This window comes from Strix aluco, chromosome 15 (assembly GCF_031877795.1).
Source record: "Strix aluco isolate bStrAlu1 chromosome 15, bStrAlu1.hap1, whole genome shotgun sequence".
Classification (NCBI taxonomy): domain Eukaryota; kingdom Metazoa; phylum Chordata; class Aves; order Strigiformes; family Strigidae; genus Strix; species Strix aluco.
The window spans coordinates 12,593,751-12,613,556 of record NC_133945.1 but is presented as its reverse complement, the minus strand read 5'-3'; the positions used below and the strand labels follow the sequence as shown (position 1 = coordinate 12,613,556).

Sequence of the window (19,806 nt, the reverse complement as noted above, 5' to 3'; positions counted from 1 at the left end):
TCATGGGCAGTAGTCATGATACAGACTTCATACAGCAGGTGGGAAATAGCACCTGAACAGTACAGTGCTAAAGCACCCAATGCTGACGCAGAGTGAAGGAGTTTCTAACATTGAGATGATTATTACTGTAGGAAAAGTCTTTCAGACAAGGTAGCACCATTGGATTTAGAAAATTGGGGCCTGGGATAAACCATAAAGCTCTACTTGTGACTGAAGTTAAAGACTGTATTTCACCTAAATCAGACACTATGCCAGTATTTATGCCAGCACTAGGCTCCTTAACCAAAAGTTTTCAAACTTAATCTGTTTTTCTTTTGTGGAAGACTGCAGTAGTGGAGTAACTTCAAAGGCAGCTTTTTATATTAGAATTTGAGAAAAAAAAAATCATGGCAGTGTTTTATTATGACTTTTTATAAAACTAAAGTTTGACAATGTGTTTTAAAGAACGTTATCTTTGAATAATGTGTTGACAGTACAACATTAGACTTAAAATAGGTTTATGTTAACACTTGAAAATTTGTATCTGAACATTAAGCAAAGCATTACAAGTTGTCTATTCTTAAAGGATAAATATTTATTTATAACCTAGAGTGTCTTTCTTAAAATAACATATAATCACTTTATACAGGCAGTTCTCTATTCTGTAATAAGGCAGTTGTTACATTGTTCTATTTGGAAAAAAAAAAATTCTCTTATTCAGTAAGTGGCATATGCAGGCTTATATTCTAGAACTTACCATTGCAGTTTCCAAATAATGAATGCCAAAAGATTCAGATTTGTGACCTGTTAGTTACACTGGTTTACTAGAATATCCAGACTATCTCCAGTATTTTCACAATTCCTACTACAAAAAAGGCATACTGTAGAATCAAACCAAAGTGCTCAAACATTAGCCCAAAGCAGTTACCTCATTAGAAAGTATAGGTTTAAAAAAAACAGAAATTCATTCCAGTATGATTCTATTGTACAGTAATTACATTTAAATAAGTTTTCCAAACAAGTTTAGATAGTAATTGTCATTACTGAAAATGGTCTTTATAAGGAGGAAGTACATGTGTATGGACCATATATTCATCGAATAATTGGTGCTGATCTGTCATTTGTTACAGTTGGTCTGAGTTTCACAGTTGCAAAAGGATTTTCTCCACTGAAAAGAAATGCACAAAGTTACTAGGTGGCTTGCTGCAATACAAAACCAAATTTAATCCATGCAGTTTCTTCATCAAAGTTGTTTGAAGACTAAGTTATTGTTTTAGACTAAAGGATTCTGGGCAACTCTTAGTTTAACTTGAATTTTTAAGACAAGCTTACATGTGAAGGCTCCCTTGCGATATTTGGGAAGTTAATGTCCAGTTAGATCTGGACATTATTTTTTTTTTTAACAGCTCCCAGTCTCCAAAGATATGTTTTTAACCCTCAAAGACATAGTTTACGTCCTGCTCCCTGTCAGACTATTGGAGGAACACATGCTGTTTCTGAGAAGGGCCTATGCAATATATTTTACCTGATGCCACTCTTGAGAAAACTGCAACCAATTTTAGCCATAATGTTTTACCAATACCTAGGAAAGGTCACAGAGTAATTTGGGAAAAACATCCTTACTTTCCCTCACAATCAATACAATAAGCAGCCAATATAAAAATCAGCACAACTGAATTAGTTTAAAAGCTTTAAAAAACATACCTTAGAAAAGGTGGTTTTATAATGCCATTCATGTCAGGTTTCTGTAAAAGAAAAAGATATCTATGTAGATTTACAAAGCATGCTACAGGTGATCTCACTATCCTGCTAAGGAAAAGAGACTCATTCAAGCAGACTAAAATATTTAGCTATTTAGAATAATCATGTAGTTCAGCTGAACTGTTGAGAGGTAGTTGTAAGGGGAGAATTATCTCAGAACATCAAAATTAGAAAGTTAAAAAATGGTGTTAGCATTAGTTGGATTTTTTTGTGTGGTATCTACCCAACCCCTCCCAGGTTTAAGATCAATGGTCACCTGATGTCTAGCTGGGCATTTTATAGATGAAAATAGAAAATGAAATGTCACTGCAACAGTCATCAACCAAAAGAAAAAGGACAGAACTACCTGCAGCACAAATAACATATCATAGTGTTTCTATAGCATAATTTATAAACTGCTAGTTGTCACAGCAAAAAGCTAGAACTAGGCTTGGAGCAGATCTTAGCGTGAACATAGTCAGTGTATCTTCATATAACTGTAAAATCATGAAGTTAAAGGCAGCAGCCAGCATAATGACATACTTTAATATTAAAGGCCTAAAGTGAGGGCAGATTTCTGATCAGTATTACGTAGAGTTTTTTATACAGCCTACTGTGTTTAGCTATTGTTGATTTACAAACTACAAGTTCACATAGCACCTGTGACTTACTAATAGTGGTGGTGAATAGAAAAGGCAAGAAAACAGCTGATGGCATGTACATATATGATTTGCCTTGTTTGTACAGGAGTGATACAAAAGAAGGAATAGTTTTGCATAGCTGTTGCTAATATTTCACTATAATGAAACTGCCATGTCTAAGTGTACAATCTGAAAAGACTTGGGTTTATAGCTACACTTCGCACTGTACTTGCTTGCAGAAGCATACCTCCTGCTGGCAAAGTTCAGCTAACCCAAAGGCAGTGCTGCTCTGCAGGCTGCTGCTGCAGGATGCCCTGTTTCAGGTGCCATAAATGGAAACTGTTGCAAAGTACTACCCTCTGCAAGCCTGTTGTGCTACATGGAAGTTTTGGTAAGCAGTTAATTTCTACCCCCCCCCTTTAGTAATAATCATACTTAATGACATATTTCCAACGGCAAACTAATTGCATTGCTTCTAATAGGTGTCAGGTAAAGTTCAAAGTGAAGACCTGAATACACATTCTTGCATGTAGAAGCAGGAATATGCAGTCACCTTTTATGTAGCAGCTTGACTTGTACTAATTATTTGGTCTATGTGGCCATTTTTGTTTTAATAGTTAAAATTTCACTGCTGAACAAAGGCCTGTAAGCCTTTCTGTCTCAGGTACACCACCTATTGTACCAGTAGTCCCTAGCTACCATATTCACAATACCATGATGCAGGTGAAGAAATCTCTATTTATTTAGGACCTAATTCAGCAGGGTTCTTAAGCACATGCTTGACTTGTGATTCCAATGAAACTGCTCATGTACATCGGTCATAGACAGACTTAGGCCTTAGAATTAGGGCTAATTAGCCCTTTAATTAGAATGAAGGAATGCCTGAATTACATGCTACTTCTTACTGAACACCAACCCTCAAAGCTCCGTCAAGTACGAAGCCTTTTTTAGTTGATATTTCTCTGCATAGTGCTGTCCTACATAACACAGCATGAACAATTTAACTTGCAGGAACCATTCCTCATCTTTCCTTCTTGAAAGCCCAAGCTATTTCTTCTGTGTATTCTGAAACAAAAATAAGATGCCTCAATGAATATTTCCTGCTTCTGCATAAGACACTGTAAGCATACTGTTTTACATGTATGTACATTCTGTACAAGTGTACAAAGCAGCCTGGTATGTTGTTGAGCTTATTTCCAAAGCCTTATGGTGGTGGGGGGTTGGTGACTTGCACGAAAGCAGGAAAGACAAGGAAGCTCTGCAGCTTTCCAGAAGAATGGAAGTAAATAGTGACTTTGGAGCAAAACACCTGGATGCAAGTGCAGCAACTCTCCTCTGCAGTTCTCTTCCTTATTTTGAACGGTAACAGGTAAGAACAACCATGGGGTCACAGTAACAAGGTACCTGCTATGAGTGACAGGGTACCTCAACAAGAGTAATCATTATTTTATACTCCAGAATTCCTTTTTTTTTTTTTTTCCTTTAATCTGCTTTCTCTGTGGCAATTTAGGATTTCCAAAAAGATGTATTTGTTTTCTACTCCTAAGCAGCTGTAAGCTCCCTTTCTGGCCTCCAAAGAGAATATACTGTTCTAATTAGAATTCTGTCCTAGTCTGTCAACTAAATGATCAAAGGACCCTAGAATCCCAGGTTGGAAGGGACCTCAAGGATCACCTGGTCCAACCTTTCTTGGCAAAAGCATGGCCTAGACAAGATGGCCCAGCACCCTGTCCAGCTGAACCTCAAGTGTCCAATGTCTGCCATTCCTCTTGGTTTTTCAGTTCAACACAAATGTTAGCCCAAAAGCCGTAAGTTTATTCCTAAAACCCCTCAACTAATGCCACAGAACAAACAACCCTTCAGGTGACTACTCTTGAGAGCCAGCTGAGGACAGTTAGCCAGGTTAAATACAGTAGCACAGTACAGTGATACTGAGACAATTCAGTGGATTCAATTTTTAAGCTCTACAGTAAGTCACCTTGTCACAGGGCAAAGAACTTGCTGTACTGCTTGCTTGGCAGCTTCCACAGGCTGATAGATCTTTTAACTATTGTGAACATAATTCCATGGAAGGACATGTTGATCCTGGAGGTCTCAGCAGCTAGCCTGAGCCTAAGTGAACCAATGTACAAATCTGATATTACACAATTCTTAAGGCTCATTGCTTCTTTGTCCAAAAATGGAAACTGCAAATGTGTCAGTATAGATGCTTGTCTTCACCATCATTTTAGAAGTTCCCAGATTCTTGATTAGAAAGTGACTGAATGCTAAAATTTAATCTTATTTCTTGATACTAGTTCCATGCATTGGAAGGCTTTATTTCTCATAGAAAAAACATTGTCCTGGAAACACAACATCACTGCACAAATTCTATACTTCCTCCACAAGGTTCGCTACTGATAAATAAAATCACTCGAATGTGGATTCAAATATGCTATATTCAAATATATATATGCTAATGTTAGACTGTTCTGACAAAAAAATCAGATAATCTTTTAATAGAAGTATTTAGGTTAAAAAATTAATATCCCAAAACATTGCTAGTCTAGTCTAAATGGGGTAAAAATCTGAGAATAGAGCTTTACAAGTCCCTGTCAAGCAACTTTCATCCTTTTTGTTATGAAAGACTTAGCTCTGCTTCTAGTTCTTCTTACTTGTTAAGGAAGACAGATTTTTCTGTAATGGAAAGCACTAGCCTTTTTTCCCCTCCCTGCCAGAGAAAGATACTTTTTTCTTTCAAATTCTGCATCTGCAAGAGATATTTTGGCAGTAGTTAGCAGAAGTGTGTGCCTGGGTTGTATCTGTAACTGGTCTTCTGAAATAGCTGTAGAGTGGCTTTACAAAGCCAAGTACAACTGGAAGGAACATTTCCAGAAGGCCTGTATAGCTGAACCTCCAGCAATTTTTCACATTTTTCATATTCGTAAAGTTGAGGTGACCTTTTAAGAACTAGATACAAGTCTATGATGTTACTACCGAAGTGACTTCTTTGAAGACACACTATTTGCTCAAGAAAGAAAATATAATTTCATTTCCCTTCCTCCCATTTGTTAAAACTGCCTTTCCATGTTTCTGATATGCAGATAAGCGTTTAAAATTCAGATGTTACTGACAATTTATGTAATCTGTGTCATGCTTGTGCTTTTCCAATGGTAGTTTTTTCTAGAGTTAGTGAGGTATTTGAAGTTATGTGTTTGTTACTCAATGTTTTTATTTTTACTTAAACACAGTTCATTCTCTTTGCTTGTCAATACAACAAAGACTTGTTAACCCCCTCCAATGCCTAATGACTCCAAGTAAAAATGCTGTAGAAATGTGACTTGCTAATAGTAGACTGAAATGAAACAGCAGGAGAGGCGGCTTCTTTAGACAACCATTGTTTCCCGATGCTTTTCCATTTTACAGGAGTAATGTTATAAATATTCTGTCATTCTTTAACCTTAAACAGACTTTCACCATTAGTGAAAATGTGATGCAACCAACTTCCAGTTTGTGCTTTTTAACTTTTAGTTAATTTTACTTCCATAAAGTAAAAATTTACAAAGGCCACTTCCAATTTCTACTGTATGATTCAGCAGATTACTTAGAAAGCAGAAATGTCTGTCAGAAGGACAACCCAAAGTTTGTTCAGATGTTATATTGATATACAAAATATTTTAGTCATGCCAATAAGTAACAAAATGTTTTTAGCTACTGGCAGCCAAGTGTAGGATTCCTGACTTCTGAGAAGTTTGCTATGGAACTTTGCATCTTTCTTCGGTACAGTCTCAATTTAGCAGTGACAACTTTTTATATATATGTGTGTGTGCGTGTGTGTGTATCAGAGAAAGCTTTTTGCCATCAAAATGTGATCTCTACTTCAAGAGGCTTTTTGAAGAAAGTCTAAGAAACATTTATCACCATTAGATACACATCAGCAAAATATTTAAACATGCAGCAAGAAAAACACCAGCAATTGCTTAATTTGGTTAGATTAACCTTCATTTTGAATCAGTTTGAATGCTGACTTAATAGCAAAAATACTAGCTTTATATATCATTAGCTATTCATAAAAATGTATTTCTGCTCAGCTGTGGTTCTGCTGAATATAGACATTAGTACATACATCCCTCAGCAACATCCACAAAACCAACAGTAACTTTCATGGGGTTGTGTAAAGCATTCCTGAATACAGAGTTTATTAAACTGCTTTAAGTCCCCTGTACCCCTCTAGCTCTGAAATCACTTAGGGTGATAGATTTGTACTACTTTCCGTGAGAATTTCTTTTTCATGTTTAACAGATTCCATTCCCAAGAAGTTTGCTATGCCAAGTAAATCTTTTAGTACTCTTAGGTATACTCCTGAAAAATTCCTCTCCCTTCCCATTACTACAGATGGATTGAAGTGCCAAAACCACACGGTACTCCTGAAGACAGCTGCATCGAAGGGCTGCTGAAGTCAAGTGCAAGTAGCTAAGGTAGAATATTCCAGGGCCTCATTTAAGAGTTCAGCTAAGTAGGTCAAGAAAAGTAAGCAGGGCAGAACATTTGGATTCATGGTATTGATTACTTACCAGACCTGCATGTTCGGGTCTGTCAGTTGGTGTTTTAACAGTAGTACCCTTGGAAGGCTCCATTCTTTTATCTGTTGGCAAAGACCCCAGATAGTCTGGTGGTGGGAGGACAACATCACCTTTTTCCACAAGATTTACAGAACTAATACTTCGGATTGGTGCAGGGCTGCAAGACAGAATGCAACAAGTAACATTTTCAGTTATAATACATCTCCTCTTGCTTACCTTTAGCCCCAGGAAAGCACAAAAGTGAGCTGAAGGTTAATAAAGGCATACAATCCCATTGAAGTCAGTGGGATTCAAAGTTGGGGTGAAGCTAGTTCTGGGGTCTTCGTGTAAATCATTAAAACGTGTTAATGTAATCAAGGCATCACACTACAGACTGTTAGTATTTACTGTATATATTACTGAATAACAACATGAGCAGAAAAATAGCATTTTTAATAAATGTTAGGAAAAGATTTGGGCATTTCTGCAAGCCCCACCCAAAATGTTACCTTGGCGTTAGGACAAAGGCTTTTTCCTCTGCTGGTTCTTCTAGTGGTCTAGTATATGATGATGGAAACCATCCTTTTCTGTAATAGGAAAGTTTTTCATATTATGTAAAATTGGAAAGATCTTTCAAAAGACAACAGTGAACAAAGCAGTAGACTCAATGAGATTTAACTTTTAAAGATGTGATTTCTGATGATACAAAATTCATATACAAAATCTCCCTAAAATAAGTGCAGTGATTTACCTTACAGAAAGACTCCAAGTCCCCAGTCAATGGGAATCAGCAAAAAAGGTGGAAAATAATTTACTAGTATTTCCTAACAAAATCTGATGAGACACATTTTTCCCCTTCATGTTCAAATTGGGTAATATATTGATTATCTTACACTTTAGTTGAGTCGTGTTCCCCATAAAGCCAACCATCCTTTTCTTCAGCTACAAGAAGTGTGATGATATCCCCCTGTGCAAAGCTAAGCAGCGTCTTGTTACTTCCAGCAGTATGTGGGAAGATTGTCTTTACTTTTTGCCTTTTCATTATATTTAGTCCTGTGGCAACAGAAGTTGAACGTGATAAACTGGCATCATCTGAATTCTCTGTCCAAAAAAAAGAAAAACAAAGCAAAAAAAGCAAAATTAGCCACACACCAATACAGTTAGATACAACTAGTAGTCTGACAGGAAAAAGAGTAGATAAAGGAATAGTCAAGCGCAAATCAAATTCTGAAACTTTGTAGTGCGTTGGTCTCCACTTCGACACCTCTCAATTATCTGCCAGTGTTTTTCATCACCATGCAGTTCTTAATAGTATGTGCATTTATATACACACACCCCCATCACAATGAAGTTGAACCAACAGACAAAAAGTTACATAAGTTTTAACTTGCTACTTCTTTCCTCTTTTGGCATGAAAAATGCTAAACGTTCACAGCCGTAAAAGACCTTTGAAAATTTTCCATTCTAAAAAAAGCATAACTCTGTATAGAGTCCAAGATTTCATTGTCAAATGTGCCTAGCACTCAACTTCAGCTGAAGCTATGAGAGTTGCAGATACTTGGCACTTTGCAGACACCAGATGTTTACCAGAAAACACCTTAAAGGAGGTCTTAAAATTATATTTTACTTGACCAGTACAATATATTGTAAATGTATTTTTAAGGAAGAAATGCTGGAATTGCTATTATCACATTGAAGAGTTCTGCATTTCTTATGTTGTGATTTAGGCCTAGTTCTTTCCCTTCCTTCCCTATAGCAGAGAAAGTAAAAAAAAAAATCAATTAGAAAACAAATCTTTTACATTTCAGGAGAGAAATAGAAGACTGTGCTTATTTTATCCCATGTGCGTTCTTCCCTAGCTGCTACATGCCCTTAAAGGAAACCAAAGCAAGACTGTAATACTAGTTTATATTTATTTGTGTGCACTGAAATAATCACTCGGATGTATCTTGTTCAAAATTGGGGAATGTATTCTTCTGGTAAGATTTGAATTCATAAGAGCAGTTAGGCTGGGTTAATCAGGACACACAGAAAGTGATTAAAATACAATTTACCTATCTTGACCTGCATTCTACCGCAAACAACTCTTGTAACACATATTTCTCCTGTTAGGTAACTTACATAAATACTTTGTAAAGACCATTTTCTACTCCTCTATACATCCTGAAATTCACATCATCATAGTAGTCAAGAAGTCCTTAGATAATTTCAAACACTGTAGTACATCATTTACACTTACATAATTTGCAGCAACGTAACACTCACCTGCTGAGTTACTCAGTTTTTCAGAAGATGTCTTTGGAACTGTTGCAGGGTTGTTAAACATATCGACAAGCGGACTAGTGTATGCCCTTCCTGTAGGAGCAGGGGGCACCTTTGATGCATTTTCATGATGTGGATAAACATTTCCAATCTAGAGTCACAAAAGCAACAGTATCACAATACTGAGGAGACACCGACAACTTATTTGCAACATTAAATTCTAAAAGCAATTCTTAAATATGCCCAAATGATACGTATTACACCCATCAGAAAGTCCTCATGTTCCTACGAAATTGCTGATAGAATGGTTTGTAAGAGGCTTCTGTCCCTCAATAAACTTTTGTTAGTGGGAATGCTATGATAGCCTTTTTTCCCCACAAATAGTGCAGTTACACCTAGATAATCTCCAGATTTTTTTTATTTAGAAGTTTACTAATATCATTTAGAAAATCAGTAACTAATGGTGACACAACATACAAATAGGTAGGATTTAGAACTTAACCTGTACTCTAATATGCTAATAAGAATCATGGAGGGAAGAAGGAAAGAAAACAGAAAATAACATTTTGTTTAAGTTTATATTGAACTATTAATTATGTAATTACTATTACTTGCAGATAAGAACATAGGAAGTAAATTGGTTAGAACAAAAGTAGTCCTGATGCTGGGCTCTGTAGAAAAAGTTCCAGGCACCTGACTGAAAACTGAGCCTTGTTTGGATCTGTGCTTCTGCCTACTGTACTGTGTATTTTTCCAGCAGCAAAGCTTCATCTTAATGATGTTGCTTTCATACCCAACCTATATATTCCAACCAAGGCACATTACAGACTCCATCCCAAATGCTTAGGCACAAAAGCAGCTAGTGCAGCCACTCTACTTCCGTTCAAGCGATAGAACCTTTAACCATCAAAGAACATACCATGGTATTTCTCTCTATCATTGGTGAAGGCTGTGGAGTTCCTGATATCGGAGTGGAACCAGGTGTCCTTATTTCATCTATCATCATTCTGACTTTTTCAGGCACTTTGGTGGCATCACTACAGATTTCCTGCCACCCAGGCAGCTTGGATTTTAGGAAGTCCGCACACTGCATCCAAGTTTGAAAGGTATTTGTCAAAGACACTCTATTCCATAAAATCACACAGACCTACTGGTTAATTTTCATTATAACAAAATGACAACACTAGCAATATGGAAGTTTCTCCAAGGATTTTTGTAAGTAATACCTCTCTGAAGCATGTAATACGTTATAGAAAGAGACTGTCCTTTTTCAGGGTCAGATACTGGAAATACCTGATCAGGCCATATATTTTTTTCCTAATATAAGATTTTTAAAAAGTCACAGTAACCCTTTATTGTTGCTACAATACATTTAAGGGAATATTGCATTGTAAACATTTTCTATGAACGGATCACAACACTTGTCTGGCACTGCAGTGTTGCTAAGTGCTATCCTGGCTATTCATGGCAGTCTGATCTCCATACCGCAGGAAATACTGAAGATCTCCTACATGATTAGATTTCAGGAGTTTCATTTCTGTTTACACTCATGTCACTGACCTGAATGTGATAGAAGTGCATGTGCTGGGTAAAGCTGCAATGCTTGTCAACCAGAAAACAGAATCTTCTTTTTTCTTCAAGGAGAGCTTCTCTGCAGCCTTCTGCAATAAATCTCTGAATATCACTCTGTCGAGAGCTCACAGTTTCCAAATACTAAGGAAAAAAGAAAAAAAAAAATCATATGCAGTCTCATGAATTTTATTTGCTACTACATCCAATTACTGAAGCAGACTCCAAAAAGCCTTAGAAAAAGTTTTTGGAAAGGTGGGTGGGGTAGGGTGGCTCCACTTCCAAGGCTGTCTTTTCATGCACACACCTAACTTCCCTAATCTCATCAGGTAAATGTATTCTCATTACAGGCAATCAATAATCTATTTAGGGGTGGCGGAAGTGAAACAAAACAAGGAAGTCTTTTAGACTCTAAATAAAATGCTGCAGTAAATAATCACATCAAAGCAACTGTGCTGAGCAATTTTGAGGCCACAGGTGTTCTAATTAGACTAATTACCTTCATCTGCTCCGTAGCAGTTACATTCACCCTCACAAAACTATGATGAATCTCTGCTTCATTTTAGAGAGGGGAAGATGAGTTACTAAAAAGCCTAAACTGTATTTGTCTGAGGTTATGAGGATTCATGGCTAAACTGTGATTAAATGCTAATCCCTGGATTCTCAGTCCATTACCTTAAAAAAACCCAGCTGTTATGAATGCAGGTTAAAAGACAGGTAGTAAGAAATAGGAGCTAGTACTATTTATTTTTACCATACCTTGTTATAAACAAAGCTTTCTTTGAAAAGAAAATTAAAATAGAAAAATATGGGGAAAAATATATAATCTAGCATGAAGTAAAAGTATTGTGCAAATAAAGATATCAGTGGCAGGTATCTTCTGAGATACATGACAACCAGAATATGACTTCTTAATTTAAAATAGTTTTCTCTTCATTGCCTTGCCATTTCTTATTTCACCTCAAGATGGCAATGCTGTTTCAAGATCAGTAGGAGAGGTAATAAGTGATAACAGAAGTTGGCATTTGCCTACTCTGGGAAATTAATTTATAGCAAATTACTACTGAATTTGCATAGCACAGCTGACTCCCTGTGTAAACCTCTACATAAAGGTGTCCTTACAGAGGTACTTAAAAAAATAAATAAGTAGTGGTCAAGGGATGAAACCTAGAAACTAAAGCAGAAGTCTCTGAATATGTACAGCAGAACAGTCTACCGCTGAATTTCAACTGGAATGCATACTCAAGTGCCTTTAATATAAACCAACTTTGAGGAACCAAAAATGCATGTTCTTTGAAACTGTAGAGTGTAACTGTTGCCAAACAACTTAGAGACATTATGTGTAGTAACTAATAAGATTGCATATACAAAAATTGTGGTAAGGTTCAGAAGTCAAATTTTAAAAGACTCTGGTGTGACCTGTAATAGCTTAACATTTTCTGTTGACCAGTTCTCATACAAAGAAAGAAACAAATAAGAGACAGTACACTGACCTCCATTTCTTTATGTTCATATTTCATTACATTTCGTGCTCCTTGGCTTTTCCTTCTGATTTTTTTCAGCTCAGCCTGAGACTTCTCTAAAGAATCTAATTTGCTTCTGTGTTCAGTTTGGTACCTCTTTAAAGTTGCCTGCAATCAAAGCATTAAAACATCTCATAATGCACTCGGCCGTGTAACTGGGTAAGTGACTAAAAATCATTACCATAATCTACAAGATATTGCTAATACACATCAAATTGAGTTTCACCTTTCTCGACTTCAGTTTAAAAATGCTACTAAGTCATGCATTGGTTCCCTTTTTAACTCAAAATAAGCATGAAAATTTTTGCCGTGTTTATGTATCTAAAGATCAGTTCTAACATATCAATTAACTAACTGTTAGGGGAAAATTTCTGAAAAGTTCTTTGACTAGAAATAGATAAAATATGACTTTTAGAATTGAATGTACTTACATTCATATATTTTACGTCCAGGTCTGTTTTCTTCTCCAGTTCAGATATAATTTCTTTATGAAATTTTTTGAACTTGAAAAGCAAATGAATGGTTATTAAAAATTGGCAAAAGTGATTTATAATTTCAAAAGGAAAATACATTAAAAAATAAATTGTTTAACTTACACTCTCCTCTAGACTGTCATTAAGTTTCTTGTGTGTTCTTGAAATTTCTACAAGAACTTGGCCTGTTGATAAACATACAACCACATTTGTTTCTTTCATAAGTTCTGAAGTTAGTTAACAAAGAGCAGTAATAAAATATGTTTAACCAATATATTCATTAACTGGAATACATTTAAGAGGGATATGAAATTTCTTGCTGTTCCTCATCCTAGCAGTTTAAATAACTAACTAGATCTGGCCACAGACAAACCAAGAAGCTCCTAAGTGACAGAAGACTAATTAATCACGCATTATTATGCAAAAGGAACATGGAGTGCCAGACAAAATAAATAGTTTCTTCTCTCCAGAATAGCTCATATTGATTTAGTAACAGCCTCCTTTCTTGCCAAGTCAGAGAATAGTACACAAGAACTAGAGATAGTCGTTACTATCCAAATAGCTGCTATTCATTTTTTAGTCTGAAAATTAAACGTTAATGTTTATTAACTAACTGCACCTTCTGAATTAACAAAGTAACCTTTCACATTCATTCACAGCACACCTGCTAAAACAGATCCAATACATATGCTGATTAATTTTCTGTGCTGTTTTATCAGCAATTACAGCCTGACTGTATGGCATTAACTAACAGCCAAGAAGCAGATTTCTCAGCATCCTCTCAACAGATCCTAAACATGCCTATTATGCTCTGCTGTCTCCCAGCACAAAGTTACACAGCTTACTTTTAAAGGCGAGCAGTTAAAAGCTGAACTGTTTCACTTTGCTTTAGGAGGATATAGAGGAAAAAATACCTCAATCCTTTGGGTGTGGTTCTGTGTGCAAACCAACGTAAACTGTGCCTGCCGCAGTCCTGCCCTGTACGCAGACAGCCACATCATCCTGCTGTGGATACAGATGGCCACGCCATCCCCACTCCCTTCCTTGCGCTGGCACCACACGCTGCGTGTGTGCCAGTCTCAGCCAGGAGATTGCAACATACTGCTGAGAGGAGTCGTTGGAAGTGTCCTGAAGTGCCCAGTTTGACTTCACCCAAGTTAGACCTGTAGATAGTTACCAGGTCTCAAGCAGGAGTCTGTCTCCTGGCTTTTCAGGAATCCCTTTTCATGCCCCAGACCCACCTCTACATCTCTTTGCACACCAGGCTAGAGGAGACATGGAAGAAGGAATCAGAATACAGTGAAAACCGTCAACCCCTTGATTAGCAACAGAAAGGAATTCTTACTTGGGATGGTAGATGGGAAAGACAAAGAGATGCTGTATTTCTATTTTAATTACATATATATTGTTTTTCTGAGTCTTTCTGTACAGCCTACAGAGTGCTATGCTTTTTTTGTTTACCATTAAAGTTGCTGGGGACTACAGAAATATAAATAGTATGAGAAGTGAGAGGTGCTACAGTCATTAGTTGCTCATGTGCAATAGAAAAGTAAATACAATGTAGTTACACAAACACTTGAAGTAAGACATGAGTAAGCCACCCTGTTATTTTAAGGCTGTAGAAGTGTACGCACTTCAGTCCATAGCATTTCTGTTCCACCAAACTCAACTGTAAAGATACATATTAGACTGTAATGGCCTTTTAAAATAGAGGAGTTTTGTAAACACTTACCTGCAACTTAAAATGGAAAATAGTTACATCAGGAAAAAAAAAATCAAGAAATACTAATAAAATTACAAAGTTCCGTTTTAAATATGCAGACTAGAGATCTATTTCGGAAGTTATAGAAATTCAGGGTGTCTTGAAATGGCCCTTAAAATAATTGCCCTTACAGATTTTTGTTCTTTCTAAAATGAACTTATTGTCCCCCTTTGTGCACAGTACATTCTGAGAATCTGCTGCCAAAGCAGCACACTTAACTAATACTTGGCAACGCTAACGCAGCCAACCCTAGCGTTCCAAGTACTGACAGACATCTAACAACGTCGGGTATTGACTCAGCTCTCGCATCGCTCTTTCACACTCCCTTCCTCTGGCCTGCCCTGCCACCACAGTGTAAACGCTCAATAAAACAACCCATTCACCTGGTGCGTCAAGAATGGAAAACCTGACGCTCCCAGGTTGTTATTTTTGTCTCACACAGCACTTGAACTGACTGCAGCCTTCAAGTCTTTAGTCTTTGAATGCTTGGTTAGAAACAGGTTTTTTCATCTTTATTACAAAGAATACTGCCAAAACATGTCCTGAAATGAAGAGAACTTTAAAAACTACACTTCCTTCTAGATGGTTTGTGCTGGATTATTTTACGAGTTTAGAGTGTTCTAGAACTCTTAAATAGTATTTTTAGATATCAGTGACTGTAACTCTGCATTTTCTTCTTCTCTCAACGAAAGACTCCCTGTGTGCTGTGCATCAGGCAAAAGCCACTTTATGCTGGTATCTCCTTACAGCCACCAGTAATCCACAGACACTGCATGTACTGGCTCACCCATTTAATTTCCTCTTTCATGTTTTGAATCAACAGTTTGAAAAGAACCCATAGTAAGCACACTCAAACCTATTAAGATTTAAATTATAGTTTATAGGTCAGATTCTGCACTTTGATTAAATAGAGAAAGTTTTTACAGTGAACATACACCATGGTTTTTTATTGCCACTTTTAAGATAATGGGTTGGCCACATTTTGATGTCCCTCCCAAATAAGATTTATACAAGGAGACAAGTTTTTGTAGAAGACTAATTCAGAAAAAGCAAAACAACTCCTAGCTTACATGTAACAGTGTTCAAGTAGAATAGAAACTGAATGACTTCAACATAATATTTTGATTTTATTTACAATAGTGAATTATAGCATAGCTCTAGTAAAGACAGTTGGTTACTCTGGATTAACAACAGCATAACCTAAAGCCAGGCTCTAATGTTCAGTAATTATTCAACTTCTAAAAAAGTAGAGAAAACTACTTAAGGTGAAGACAAACATATTATTTCTCACATCAACTAAAAATAATTTTGCTGTGTATTAAAGCTGCTCATGATCAGGTTTTATATACGAGAGCTTGTAATACACAACAACCACATATTAACCTTTTCATCATTTACTGGCACACCTCACACCGATCAAACATAGTGACATGAGTAGAGTGCATGATAACAGACCACTAGTCCAATTTGTGGCTGACATACTATAAACCTGAACCAGTTTTAGGCATCATATTATGCAATGAATTAATAAACCAAAACCACTGGTCTTGATAAGCATAGCTATTAAAATACCTGCCTTTCAAAGATACATTTTTCTGCTTTCATTCCTCCACACCCTGAACATGAAATCTTTGTGACTAAAAGAGTAGAGGTACATTAAATATTCCCACATTTGTTTTAGAAAACAAAAATGTAGTTGTAAATGTTTATAGATACTTGTTCTGTTATTTTGCTATTACCTTACAAGCGTACTACAGGAAAGAGAAGAAACAATCTCTTTTAGATAGGGATTTTGGGGGGAATATATCAAATGTCTTAACTTAAAAATAAAACAAACATTTCTCACGCATGATTTTTGAAACCATGCTGTGTAATACAGCTATAATCTGAAATATGACCAGGAACAGTAACACCAAGTTCCATGGTAAATTTATTTTAGTTTGAAATAGGTTCAACACACAGGCAGAAAGATCTTTTAAGCTGAAACTTCAGGAATTTGTGGAATATTTTTAAGCTTAACTAAGGTTGTTTGTTGTATCAATATTTTCTATTGAGAAAATAAGACAGGCTAGAATTCTATTAATGCTGTTGGTTTGTTACCAAAGACAAGAATAATCACTAACCCAAAATGTATAAGTTATTTCCCCATACACAGCATCCCATGAGCAAGATGACATCCTTAAAAGACTGTCTTCACAGTAGATGAACAAGGAAAGCAATTTCTAACAGGTATACTCATTGTAATGCCAGAATACAGAACTTCTGCAGCAGTAACACTTCAACCTCACTGTTTGCACTGGTTATTTATCTTTTTAGCTTATGTTGACTGTTCTTATGAATAGAAGACTAGAAAAATTAGTTCAAGTTAGAAACAAAAATGGAACTCAATAAGAGTTCTGTCATAGAAACAATTATTAACAGCTACCAACAAAATCACTTAAACTTTTAAAATACTAAATAGCTACATTAGAGTCAATAAAAGTATTAATTGCATCACCTTACTTGAAATATACTTCAATTTTGTTTTATTTAGAGGAGGTCGCTCTTGAAAAATTTCGAGTCTCTTAAATGAAAGACAGACTTAGATGTCTGGGAACAAAGTGCTTAATTATATCACTCATTTATCTCCTGTTGTCCTATTTTGCATTCAGGGCAGGTCTAGTAACTTCATGTCTTAGAGATGAAACCACATAATTATTTACATTAAACAAGAGAATGAAAGGCTGAGTCAAAGCTACACTTGGAGACAATATAGTTCAAATACATTATCAGATGCCATTTCTTTCGAGATGCTCTTTCTTCCAAGTTACCCTTTGCCCAGAAGAAAGGCACTTGTAACAAGGGAAAGTTAGAAACAAAGTGCTTTGAAGCCACTAGCCCTGAAAGGTAATAAAATAGAAAGTTTCAAAGAAATACAGTATAACAAATAAATGATTGAACAAAACATCTGTTAAGCCTCAAAAGCATTAAGTTTATCATTCTGTCATAGGAAGGATTTATTTGTGCAACAGATCCTTTAAAAGTCTTAATGAAAGAATAAAATCATAAAGAAGGACAAAGTAATGTAAAACTTCCCAAGCTCTAACTGTACTTTGTTTCTCAGACAATTTGTCCGGAATGCTTTAGAAAACCCACAATCTGTAGAATTAATACCAACATGCACATAAATCAATAGGACTAGGTCAAGTCTGCCTTTCCTTACTGCATGAACGAACATGAAATAAGAAGCAAGGAGTAAATCTCTCTGTAGTTCATTTTAAAAATGGCATTGATACATGACCATTCAATGTCATTTTATGAAGGTGACTGCCGAAGGTGAAGAATAAAAAAAAAAGAATAAAACCTGCAACAGAGAAAAGGGGAAGAGATTTCAGAGTATAATAAAGTATTTTAAGTCCACTATACATGCTAGATGCAGTGCCCTGAAGCAGCCCCTCCAAATAGATAGTTATGTTTTGCTAGAAGAGCAAATAAGTAAAAAAAATAATCTGTAAATAAAACAAAAATAGAAGCAAAGAGAACTTCACATTCTAAATGGCATTCTCAGATCAATTTTTATTTTAAAATATGCGGAGTTCTCACTAAGGCTGTGAGCAACAGATATGTTTCTGCAATATAACAAGCAAATATGTTAATTACAACAGATTAAACACAGGTTAAAGGAAATGAAAAAACCTCCACAACACAATAGCTGAAATCTGTGTATTCATGTACTAGTCCAGTAAAATAAAATCCAAAGGTGATATTGATTATGAACCACGACAAATGAAACTGAACATTATGATGCTATTGGACACGTAAACATTAAAGTACTATACAGTTAAAGATATAAAAACATAGTCCTGTTAACAGCATGTGTTGTCAAAGGTGTTTACATTAGGCTCCCACACAAAATAAACAGCAGCAATTATTCATTTAACATATAAATAGTCTCATGCTTTCAGCTCCCCTTTAAAACTATGTAAGCATTTTATATGAAGTTGCTTTTAAAGCATCATTTCTCATCTAAAGTTAGCTCATAATATTTCAAGTAATTATCTGAAACTCATTTAATGCTCAGTAAGAAGTTTCCATTTCTCCATAGCTCAGTTTTATCACTTTTTTCACAAGCTCCATTACTCCTAAATATTTAAAATCTTTTTAGCTATTTTACAGTCTCATTGATACAGAAGAGAAACAGTCTTTCAAAGTTCATAAGACCCTGCAAGGTGCCTAAGTCTAAGTATCTTGCCTCCATGTCCAGACAAAACCAGTAAGCGATAAATAGGATTGTAGAAGACACTGTTGCTAATGTTGTGAGTTGGGCACCTATGGTGTTAGGTGGGGATGAACTCACAGTACTTTCTCCTCCTCACAGGGCTTCTCTGCCTGCATTCCTCACGTGGCTCTAGTGAAAAAAAAAAATATTCTAGCGCACACACAGAGTTTTTATGTATGTTTGACCACAGTCAAAGCTTCATCTGCTTTAAGTTAAAAATCAAGCAGGGGCAGGGGGAAGTACTATGGCCTTTTCTATCCAGTCAAATAATTTCTTTCCAGCTACATCATAGCCAACACACTTTAACAGGAGTCCACAGCTGTTTTAATCAGCAGAGACTACTTTCTAGGTACAACATACTTTCTTCTGTTGGAAAAAAAGGACCTTTCATCATTTTACTTTTACAGCAAATGCCAAGTTCTGTGCTTCCCAAAATATTTGCTTAATTTTGATATGTACAAATTTGAATGCACATATAACATACATACAAATACATATCTATATCTCACTGACAGCCTGCTCCCTCTGCACCAGGGCCAAAGAGCATCAGAGGAAAAAATAGAAAATAAAGGTGGCTAGTAACAGGCTGCCACTGCTATTTTCTCTCGGTCATCCTCTCTGCTAACAAGCTTCTTGGAGCCAGCCAGGAGCATACAGCCAACTGGATAAATTGCACTGGTGGTAACAGCTCAGCCATGGCCACCACCTTCTCAAGGACCTCTGTCTTCCAGTCACAGGCTTATTATGTTGTGGAAGTGGCTGGAAAAATGCATTCAGGACCAGCTATATGATGATGGCTTGGATTTTAACCAGAATTAATTTACATCTCTAAAGGGAAAAACAAAAAACCTAACCACCAATTCTCAGCAGCTTAGCTGTATGTTATTTGGAATAACATTTGCTAGAATGCATACTTGGCAATGCTCTTTAACACTGCCCCTGTTAGATTACAATTGCTCTCAGCATGAGGAATATAATCAAAGAATCCTGCTATTCAAAAATCCTTTTCCCATTTCATAAGTAGACAAACAGTGAAGGGATAGATCACAGTTCAATTC

General features: G+C 36.2%; 1 protein-coding gene across 2 annotated transcripts in view; it reads right to left on the bottom strand.

Moving 5' to 3' along the window:
* Positions 1-555: 555 nt before the first annotated feature.
* The window catches only part of BAIAP2L1 (BAR/IMD domain containing adaptor protein 2 like 1), a 42,112-nt gene continuing 22,861 nt past the window's right edge, over positions 556-19,806 (bottom strand). For both annotated transcript variants that reach the window (XM_074840543.1, XM_074840544.1), the window contains 11 exons: positions 12,852-12,913; positions 12,687-12,758; positions 12,226-12,363; positions 10,724-10,876; positions 10,083-10,250; positions 9,167-9,314; positions 7,795-8,002; positions 7,411-7,488; positions 6,914-7,079; positions 1,684-1,724; positions 556-1,147 (listed from right to left, as the gene is read on the bottom strand). In XM_074840543.1, the coding sequence (XP_074696644.1) occupies positions 1,072-1,147; positions 1,684-1,724; positions 6,914-7,079; positions 7,411-7,488; positions 7,795-8,002; positions 9,167-9,314; positions 10,083-10,250; positions 10,724-10,876; positions 12,226-12,363; positions 12,687-12,758; positions 12,852-12,913 (1,310 nt within the window). In that variant the 3' untranslated portion in view covers positions 556-1,071. The remainder of the gene's footprint in view (positions 1,148-1,683; positions 1,725-6,913; positions 7,080-7,410; positions 7,489-7,794; positions 8,003-9,166; positions 9,315-10,082; positions 10,251-10,723; positions 10,877-12,225; positions 12,364-12,686; positions 12,759-12,851; positions 12,914-19,806) is intronic.